The sequence below is a fragment of the Buceros rhinoceros genome, unplaced genomic scaffold (assembly GCF_000710305.1).
Source record: "Buceros rhinoceros silvestris isolate BGI_N320 unplaced genomic scaffold, ASM71030v1 scaffold3984, whole genome shotgun sequence".
NCBI classification, from domain to species: Eukaryota; Metazoa; Chordata; class Aves; order Bucerotiformes; family Bucerotidae; genus Buceros; species Buceros rhinoceros.
In genome coordinates, this window is record NW_010407515.1 from 20,470 (window position 1) to 31,705 (window position 11,236).

General features: G+C 41.0%; 1 protein-coding gene across 1 annotated transcript in view; it reads left to right on the plus strand.

Annotated features, from left to right (window-relative positions):
• Positions 1-11,236, plus strand: part of RASA3 (RAS p21 protein activator 3) — a 94,331-nt gene that overhangs the window by 14,954 nt on the left and 68,141 nt on the right. Inside the window, exon 3 of the mRNA XM_010134478.1 lies at positions 7,389-7,483. Coding sequence (XP_010132780.1) covers positions 7,389-7,483 — 95 coding nt within the window. The remainder of the gene's footprint in view (positions 1-7,388; positions 7,484-11,236) is intronic.

Here is an 11,236-nt window from a genome sequence, read left to right on the forward strand (position 1 = left end):
TAACTGACTTGCTAACATCTGGGTTCAGCAGGAACCTGAGCAGAGTAAAACACATCCTCTGAAGTTCTGAGGGGGGAAAAAGTAAATTCACTGTATTGAATCTTGGCCCCTGTACTGCACTGGGCTGTTAGAAATTTCCCCTGTAAGTTTGTGGTACTCCTGACTGATGGGGAAGGCTTGGTTGCTGTGCTGATGGGGGTGGAATGGTACGGAAGAAAGCACAGATGTGAAATGCCAAAGCTCTTCAATGAAGAAACAGAAAACCAGCAGGGAGAACGCTAACAAGTGATTCTGTTAATTACATTTGTTAGAACCTAACTGCTCTGTCACCTTCATAGAGGTTATTAGGCGTGTTCAACAACAAATTGAAATTCTTGTGGCCATTGCATCCTGACCGCTGTCTTCCTGCTTAACGCTAGATGGGCTGAAGCAAAGTAAGGCAACAGAATGAATTTGTCTTCAGAGGTGGTTAAGCTTAGCTGCTCTCTGCTTTCTAGAAGAAACTGAATCATAGCTCAGACACTCTCACAGAATGAAGACATGCTGGTGCTGGAAGTTGTTTGAGGCTTGCTTGTTTGAGAAGACTGTACCTTTGTTAATGACTGCTTCCAAAACCGAGGAGATCTGTTTGCAGAGTTGCCACCATTTTTTAACATATGTCCAAGCAGTCTACCGCTATTAGGTAACTTTTACCAACTGTAGCTGAAGCATCACCTTTTTTTTTTATTTGTTTAAAAGAAAAATTGAAAAAGAATAATCCCTGCTAAACTATGTTTCTTGCTAGTTGAGTGGAGGAAAGATCTTCCAATATAATGCAAAGCAGAGACCAAGATTTTAATAGAAAATTTTGTTCCTCTGTTTCCTCCACCCTGACTACAGCTTAGGGAGCAGTCACAACTTATTTTACTGTTTCTGTGCTGTACTGTTGGATGATGTGGGAATAGTAGCTGCTTGGTATATAAATATAGCTACTAATGAAATAAAGGAAACAGATGACTGTCCCGCAATGACAGGTCTTGAGAAGCTATAAACAATTATACTGAGAAGATTCTCTACAGTGACATAGAAAGCCTAAAATAAATACTTTCTGCACAGAATAAATTGTTTAGGAAGCACTCACAATATTTTCTAACATAACAGATGGCCACAACAGCGGGAAAACAAAGTTTAGCTTTCAAAACTATGTATTTTTCCTTCTACAAGTACACATATTATAAACAAAACTACTGAACATAATGTGATAGAACCTCAACTGTCCTTTTGTGCAGCCCTCCTCCTTACCAAATGACAGTGTTAATACTAGCTGTATTTGGAATATTGCCATAGATCCATCCTCTCAGCTTGCTCCTGACAGCTATAGTTTGAGCTGGGCTTTCTGTATTTTCTGCAGTACTTGACTTATTTCAGCACAAGCGGATGTTAGTCAGTCTCTGGCAGGTTTATGCCTCACTTGAACTAAGCAAAGACTGGGACTGTGCAGATGATGCAGTTGCAGTGGTTTCTGGTGGCAGTTCCTGGAAGGGACTGGTGTTGGAGGGAATGAAGATGGTTGGTTGGTGCAGGCAGCCTGCTCAAGGTCTTCATGCCTACTTTAAGGCAGACAGTAGTGGCTGCAAGTCTAGATTTTTAGTACTGCTCTTCTGTTGCAACCAGCCACGGGCTATACCAGCATTTTAAGGGCCCAGAGAGCAGCTAGCAGAGAGCTGATACCAGAGGTGTGTTTGGGTTAGGGGTTCTCTGGTTGGTTGGCTGGCCGTTTTTTTAAACGGGAAGGGAGAGTAGAAATTCTGGTGTAAGCCAGATGAGGTCTTGAGGATTGAGGCCAACAAAAACAGCCTGATAGAGGATAGTCCATGCAGTGCTGCAGCTTGCTTCTTTTAAGGATAGAAGCTGTTTCGTATCTACAGCCTGCTTTTCTCTGCTTTATTTTCCAAGATAAGTCCCACAAAGGGGGAAAAATGTGTTTCATCAGTGATGTTCTTACTATATTTGGGCTACTTATGCAAAAGCCAAACAGAATTGGTATCATGAATATAGTATAACTCAGAACTCTGTGTAGGATTGCACTACTGCTGTGCTCGTAAGTGTTCTGTCATTATTGCCCCTAATTCTTACCCACGGTAGCAGATGGTCTAGTGGTGCTTGTGCTTCATGCTGCACTGCATAGAAGCCAGGAGGAAGCTATTCTGCTGCTTCTAAGGCTCTGAAGCCATATGTTGTCCCTAATTTTCATCCTGAACTTTCTAATACTCAAGTAGGGAAGTTGCTCATTTCAATCTTTTTCCATGTTATGGGAGGAGTGAATTATTCTGTTAAAAAATAACCTTTCGTACAGATAATTATAAAATTCCAAATAGTCTGGACTGGTGCTTCTTGGTTGGCGATTTCAAGGTAATTAAAGTTTCATAAGGCTTTCACAGCCTAAAATATTGACTAAAATCAATTCTGTTTTGTCCTTGTGTTTCCAGCTTTTGAAAGTGACTCTGTGCACCTTAATAATGTAATTTTAACTGAATTCACTGAGACAGTGTGTCTCTGTGCTTAAGATACTAACATGAAGCAACTTTTGAACTAGCTTCCAGGTCTTCCTACTGCTTAATATTGTAGCAAATAGGAGTCAAAGTAGTCTCTGCTCAGAGCTGAGAGAAGCCTGATTTAATTAGGCATTCAGGGCCTTTTGGCATGTGACTCAGACCTAACCCATTGTTACAAATTAACTATACCTCTGTCAGAATTGATAGAGGTGTAGTATTAAAAATACTTCATTTCTTCAGCTCACTTAGCAGTAATAGGCAAAGTCCTGTGGTTTTTCCTGTGCAAGTCTTCCAAGATGAAGATAACCTAAAGAGAAGATACAAGAGTTCCTGAAATGCTCTCGTTTTAGGATTCTATAAAATAACTGTTGGATCACTTCTCAGGTGGAGTATTGTGTCCTTTTACAATTACAAACTCCTGTCCTATTGCTGACTTCTTTTTTGGTAAATAAATAAATCTTATACTAATCTAGCATTTCATATAAGCAATCACGTTTCTTAGCTGTGAGGTAAACAGTCTGCAAACTGACAAATGATTATTAAAAGCTGAGATGTAATACTCAAACTAGTGCCTCATCCTTTTGTCATCAACAGGTAATGCAAGCAGAAGGTAGTGGTGAGTGGATGGAGAATGCCTGAGCCAGATTATCAACTCTGTTAGTCTTTTTATGGAAATGTTAGACTGTGACTTAACAAGCCCAGGCATGTCCAGTGACAAGCTGATGGGCTGCACTGACTTGCCTGGGAAGAGCTTTTGAAACTCCAGTGGGGGACAGGCACTGAGGGTGCAGTGCTTCCACAAACACTTGCCCAGGCAGTGAAGCCAGGAATCCCTAACCATCTCTGTTGCATATTTCTGCCTTTGTGCCCCAATTATTGACCTCCTGGTATCTTCCAGGTGTGTTTAATGTGACTTTTGAGCAGGGAAGCTGTAAAACAGGTCAGCTGAAAATTATCTCTGTGTTAAAAATATGAACAACACCCACACATGACCCCTGAAACTTACTTCTTCCCGTCTGTGCCCCCAGAATGTTTGGTTTCATTGTTTGATGTTTTTCAGCTTGGATTGGTTTCCTGAACAGCCTGCCACAAAAACTGGGGTGCATGGGTGGGAGGAGGAGGCTCTTAGATCAGTTTGCACCTGGGATTGTAAATTGGAATTTGCACCCTTAGGACCATCCAGGCTCTAAGTAATACCTTCAGTCATCTGTGAGCTGTCTGTGTGTTTGGTATAATAGGTTGTTGGCAGATTGCTTTTTCCCTAAAGAGAGATTCAGAGAAAGAAGGGCTCAGGTGTGGCATGTAGGATCTTTGTTTTGAACACAGGACTTCAGGAGTAAATGTGACAGTGAAGATTGGAGGGAGGGGTAATAAGGAAATTGCATGCAGGATTATGTGGGGTCTCCTTACCCTCCCCCAACCTGAAGTCCTGGTGGATGTCAGACTTTAGGAGTAAATCAGTCCAGGTGAGAAGAACGCATTTACCTCATTGTTTCTGGTTGTATTGCTGAGAATCTAACTTTTAAAAATGTAATTTAATGAAGTTTTGAAATTACACCTTATACTGTTGAGCGTGCTCGGCTGTTTCCTCCCTCTTCTCGTGCAATGTCTAAAAGCTTAGAGACTCAAGCTTTGCAGCCTGGGGCAGCTCTGAGGAAACCAGCAGGAGTGTCTGGTACCTCAGGTGCCAGTTTTGGTGTCTCTTGCCACTGCCTGGCAACAGCCCAGGTCTTGAGAAAGAGCATGGGGCAATGGGCTGGAATTTGGGAGCATGCTGAAGAACCGCAAAGAGGAAAACATGCTGTAAAAGAGTGGTGGTAAACTTTTCTGACTGCTTGTGTTAAGTTTATCTTCAAGGAGAATTGTAGGCCCTTATGTAGTGGCAGATCAAATGATAGGTGCCAACAGCTTGTGGTTATTTGCCTAGATTTAACATAATTCTGAGGGTAGAAGTTGTTCGAGCCAGGTCCGACAGAGGTCAGCTGGTGGCAGAGTAGTGACTGTATAAAGGAGGGCAGGACCTGGCTGTGCTTGGCACCTGCACTGTGGCTTACGTGGGTCTGGTAATGAGGAGGAGAAGTTTGGGTTGGGTGAGCATATGGGCATGGCTAGTGCAGCTGAAGAATTATAAACAGATTGTGGAGGGCAGAATTGTTTAAACAGAATTGTTTAATAGGGCAGATCAAACAATCTGCTCTATCAGTACCATACCTTTGTATATGTTTAAACTAGTCTAAGTGTAGGCCCTTTTCTTACTGCTCCTCTGCCCTGTTTGTGGTTTTTTTTCCCCCAGTAGATTTTTCTCCTTTGTGGATCATCTGGTATGCAGTGAAAAACCCTGGATTCTAGCCAGCACAGTCAATAAGTTTCACTCATTAATAAGACTTGCTTGTGTGCAGAGCAAACAGTGCTGTTCAGTTTCCTGATCAAAACAGTTGTAGTACTATTAACCCTGTTGGAGCTGGAGGCATGTACTGTTACCTTCAAACACTTTGTGCTGCCATTACACACTGACTGTGCGGTCAGACCCACCCGGGTTATCCTGCCATCCTTGATGTAGAGAGCAGTGGAACTGCTTACTGAAAGGGGGGACAGTAATACCACTGTTTAGGCTGCATACAGGTGCTGATGTTAGTGAAATCGTTCTTGAGTTTTTCACAAGGATGTTGCCTGTGTGGGAGGTGACTGTGAATGAAACTGACTAAGGGCAATGGGAGCTGGGGAAGTGCATGCTACACCACAGCTGGGTGGAGGATTTCTGCAAGAGATTAAAGGGTACAGTGAGGATAGCAACCAGTGAAAGTAAACAATTTCAGGTGAAGTCCAAAGCAATTATTGAAAGGTCATGCATTTAAATGTATTCCTGTCAATGTTTTAGAGAAACTAGGTTGCGCACAAACTGCTGTGGCTGAAGGATTAAAGTAGAAGCTAAGAAAATACACAGCTGTCATTACAGAGATTCTCAGCAGTGTAACCTGGTGTCCTCTCTTCAGTGCAGTTCAGCTGTCTTATTTACCCTTTCTGCTACATTATTTCGTAGGTTTGTGTAATTTAATTACTGCTCTTCTGACAAGTTTCAAGTCACTTGCTCTGCATATCCAATAAAGAGCCTAGTAATGAATCTGCCTTGTTAATCCCTAGTTTAATGTTTGCCAGGAGATGGACCTGGTAATCTCTAAAGGAAAAGCAGGGGGAGGAGAGCGCTACGGGCAGAATGAGTAGAACTTGGGAGCATTGGGTCAGCAGCTCTGTGGAAACCAGAGCAGAAACCCTGGTGGATACTATGGAAAGCAGCTGTGGAAGGGTGGCAGAGTAGTCTAGAAAGTGGGACTGGAAATCTGGAAACTATCACCAGAAGCAGCGTGAGGATAACAGAAGAATGCATCTGCGGCAGTGCACGTGGAGCAGCCCAGCAAACAAGAGGGCTGCATGGAGCCATCCAACAACAACTAAAACAAAAAGAATTTGAGGGAACACTGCAGTGTTATAACTTACTGCCAGGACTTTAAGCTTTTAGATTTCAGAAGGGAGAATGCTTCACGTTTGCTATTTTCATAGTCTTCCATTGCGTGGATGACTTTAAACTTTTTTGTATGATTTTTTTATCTATAATTTTTTTAATGCTCCGTTAGTTGAAGTCTTGTATTACTGAACTCTAGTCAAACTGCATAGGTTGGGAAGCCTTGGAAAACTCTCTTCCACTAAGACTGTTTCTGTCCATTGGTGTTTCTTATTTAAGGATTTGTTTAAAGAAAGTCTGTGTTTCTGTAGCAAAGCGGTGATCGCAAACTGTTTGGAAGCAATGTACTATAGCAGAGAGAGTCTGTTACCAAATCCCATTGCCAGAAAATGTCTTTCTCAAGCCTTGTGAACGTCTCTGACTGTCCTGGATTCTTTCACTTTGAACATGCTGCTTTGGTTGGTGCCTGGGGAACCACCCAGCCCAAAGCTGCTGTCTGAGGATCACGTGCTCCCCAGGCATGACATGCTCTGCTTCGTATACACAAAGAAAGACACTTGGAAAAAGTTACATTGCCCCGCAGAGAGTGCTTTACATAATGCCTGAGAGAGACACTGGGCAAGATAAAAGTTTCAGCTTTTACATATATATTAGCCCTTAGCCTGCATGCAGATAAGTTCACAGCATGGAATGGGCTGCTGTTGCCATAACTACCAGAACAGCTAATTTGGTAGGGGTAAGAGGACGTTAAAAGATGAGGGGAAAAGCTTTACTACGTTCTTTGGAGGGGGGGGTTGCCTATGCTGTCGGGGAAGTTTTAGGTGGCTGTAGATTGTGGAATGCAAACTCTGCAAGATTTGAGTGAGGAAGGTAGGTCAATAGGGCCTCTAAATACAGATCTGGAAATCTGCTATGTCTTGATATCTCTAGCTGCTGCCCTTGTACAAAACTATATAGTAAACCCTCATCCTAAAATATTATCCCCATGGATGGAACTTTCTTTTGGGTTATAGATATCTGCCTCAGAGATCTCTCTGCAACAGTTTTTGAGCTTTTTGAGCCACAATTTTAAATGTAATGTTAAAAAAGCAATAATTTTGCTGTATGTGTACATACAAGCTAATCCACAGAGCCCAATGCTTCAATTCGTTAGGTGAGTATGACATTAGGAATTTTTAAGTCTTTCACAGTATGAAGTGGAAAAAGCTGCTCATCAGAAAGAATTATGTATTGTGTAAAGAAGTATGCCCTGAAGAATTCTTTCCTTGCTCTGAAGCCTTTCTTGAATAGCACAGACCTTAAATCATTGTTTTAAAAATCATTTTTGATGGAAACATACTTTGGGGGAGCTATAGCATGTCTTAAACTGTGCTTCTGATTTGTTTTGGTTTCAGGAAAGGTGGCTATACAGAAAGAAGATCTGCAGAAGTATCATAACAGAGACACCTGGTTTCAACTCCAGCATGTTGATGCTGATTCAGAAGTACAGGTGAGATTATCTTGGCAAAGGAGTATTTCTAACAGAACCATGGCAACTTCATGGATTCAGTGGCTTTAAGACAGATGTTTCTTCCCTACAAAAAAGAAGCATTGGTTTTTAGTATGGTTTAGGTTTCGGTGATGTTTGCAATTTGTGTGTGTGTGTAGGGTGGATTACGACTATGCATAAATCTGTGGGGCCAGGATTCTGCGTGCAGAAATAATAAAAACTCCCTGAACTATCAGGGTCACTGATACAAGGAGAGGTGTAGTTATCTCAAGTATCAAGTAACTTCAGAACTCTGTAAATTACTGTTGATTCCTCAAGGAGTAGAACCAGCTTGAAAATAGTATCTGTGGGTACAGTTTTAAATAATTATGCAGGCAACATAGGTATGGCAAACAAGTACATCTCCTTGCCAGATTTCTAGGCCCTGCCTGCAAAGCATGGGAATATGGATAATTGTATCACTTCGGCACCATTCAGGGTTCGGTACTTTTGCAAATTTTGGTACACAGTGAGACTCCTCTTTTTCTGTATGTAGCTTCTTTTGAAGCAGGTTATATTTTTGATTATAATATTAAGTCTTGTGAAAACAGTCAACAAAGCAAGAAATTAAAATAATGTAGCAGGATATCAAGACAATATAAATCAGTTACTTTTTTTTTCTTGTAAGTATATATACTACAGGTCACTTTTAAACCACAGTCTTTGCTTAGGAGGCTACAGACATGAATATCTGAGCTGTGCAACAGTCTCCAATAAACACAAGAGGAAATGGTGGTTAGATACTGCAGTGTGGTAGAGTTGGACATAAGGTCTTATCTTTTCAGTCTGCATGCAGGTCTGACCATACCAGGTGAGAAAATAACACAACACCCATTGATTTCAACGTGCAGTGTGGTTGTGTGTAGTGAAGCATACATGAAAATGCATTCAAGGTTAGATTTTCTGTTTATTTGGAGAAACAAATACGCTGTTGTGCACATGATGCTAAGAAAGCTTCATGACAGCCTGTTCAGTCTATAGCATTCTCTTTTAAAATACTGATCCTCTTTCATGCCATATTTCCATGAAAAGTGGTGATGGAAAGGCCTTTAACAGCCTTTTAACTTTGAGGTCTATTCTGTTTACCCTGGTCTCCATTTCTTCTTACCCCGAAGCCTCTTATGGCAGTGACTTTAAAACAATAGATTTAATGTTTATTTCCTTTAGGATATGAAAACTTGCCCTTTGTAATTTATCTGTTGAAGAGGGCCAGTATTTGGATAAGCTTTTGCATTGTCTTGTTTTGTTACAATATTTACACAGGGAGATCAAGGAAGCCTTTTGGACCAGGATGCTTTCTAGGACAGCACTGCTAATGTCACTGTGAGCTCATAACAGAAAGGTTTGCAGGCAGCTCTTGCTTTTGGAGAGATGAGGAGCATGATATTTGCTGCAAAGCTTGTTCTTTGTATTTGTTTGTATAGTTTATCACTTCTGCTGTTTGCGTCTTTACAAGAGCTGAACTGTTACAAACCAGTTTCTGGGCTCCATGGTGAGCATTTATTACAAGTAATGTAAATATGAACAGCACTCTGGTGGATCTATCCATTTACTTAAATGGCCTACTGCCTTTATGTCAAGAAATCTGCAAGAGGGCTTTTTTTTTCCATGATAGTTGAAGCAGAGTTGTATGATACAAGTGAAGATAGCCAAATGAAGTAGTATTTTTGTGTTTATTTTTTCTAAACACTTTTTCATTTATAAGAGAGAGTATTTGTGTTAATGATCATTTATGAATGTTACTCAGTTTTTCCTCCTATTTTAAGGGAAAAAAAAAGACCATTTAAGTGGTTAACATTTGCAGTGAATCATACAAATACAAAAGTAGTCAAAGCAATTTTAACGTGCCAACCATCAGTTTTATCATTCTAGCAGTTGTCCCCATAGGCCACATAATCTAGTAGATTAAACACTGAGCCATGTGCCAGGGAGCTCCTGCATTTTACTTCTGTTTCTGTCAGCCAGTGACCTTAATGCTGTTTTCCGTGTTGTAGAGCACTTCATGGTTATTTAGTTATGCATCAGAGCACTGTATTGAGGTAAGCTACTGTTATTCCCACACTTAGAATACAGTAAGTGTCAGAAAGAACATGACTTGCTTGAGGTCATACAAGTCACCGTGAGGAATTAAAAAAAACCCAAACCAACAGAACACCAAACCAAAAACCAATAAACCACCCCCCACCCCAAAAGTGTCAAAGAGACCAGGTTTCTAATTCTTTCTCATTCATTAAGCTGTGCTGTGAAAAAAACTGGGCAATGGCTATAAGCCTGTGTAGGACTTTTCTTTATTGTGTGCAAAGCCTGAAAATATTCAGGTTTTAAGCAGACCAGTCAGCACAGTCAGAAACTGAAAACCAGCTTAAAATTAATGGATTGTTGAAATATTAGTCATCTTGGGTGCTGTGGTTCTCTGATGCCCAGTTCTGGGACACATTTGGCCTCATTTTTCAGAACAGAAGGATTGATTTGAAATTATGTATAATAACATTTGTGATGTAAGAACTTGTATTTTAGAGCTGTCTGTGTGAAGTGTAATGAGTAGAATTAAAAATTTTGTTTTTGACATGGTTTGGGCTTCACTTGTATGAGTTCAGTAATGGTACAAATTTTCAAATGTCAGTACTGTTTTGTGTCCTCATACATAAACAAATTAGTACATGATGTGGAGATTCCTTTCGAGAGTGCAAAATAATAAATGAATTCTAGTGTTAATAGAATTTGAGTGGATTTAATATTTTTTTGCTGCTTTATGAAATTGATAATCTGTAACACTATTCTGATGCTCTACAAAATAAGTGGTATTGTTGTAGAACTCCATCACACATAGTTGCCGAGGTGTTTAGCTTGATGCTTTGTATTCAATTTTATGGTTTACCAACACTGTTAATTCTTATGGTCTTATAAAGATGTTTATTGTCAGGAGTGCAAGGCTGGATTATGGCTTAATAAATGTTAATTGTCAGTCTGTGCAGCATGATTATCAAATACTTTAATGTTACATCCATTTAGTGCTTGACAGCAAGATCACAGAATCATTTGGTTGGAAGAGACCTTTAAGATTGTCAAGTCCAGCTGTTCACCCTGCAATGCCAGGGTCCCTAAACAATGTCCCTCAGCGTCACATCTTTTGAACATTTCTAGGGATGAGGACTCCACCACCTCCCTAGGCAGCCTGTTCCAATGCTTGACCATCCTTGCGATGTAAAGAAATTTTTCTAAATACCCAATCTAAATCTCCCCTGGCACAACGTGAGGACATTTCCTTTCATCCTATCACTCACTATGTGGGAGAAGAGACTGACCACAACCTTGCTACAACCTCCTTTCAGGTAGTTGTAGAGAGTAAGGTCTCCTCAGCCTCCTTTTCTCCAGGCTAAAACAACCTGGGTTCCCTTGGCCACTCCTCCTAAGACTTGCTCTTTAGATCCTTCACCAGCTTCATTGCCTTTCTCTGGACACACTCCAGCACCTCAATGTCCTTCTTGAAGTGAGGGGACCAAAACTGGGTGCAATATTTGAGGTGCAGCCTCACCGGTGTTGAGTACAGAGGGACAATCCCTTCCCTACTGCTGGCCACACTATTGCTGATACATGCCAGGATGCCATTGGCCTTCTTGGACACTTGGGCACACTGCTGGCTCAGATTCAATCGGCTGCTGACCGACACCCCCAGGTCCTTTTCTGCTGGGCAGCTTTCCAGCCACTCTTCTC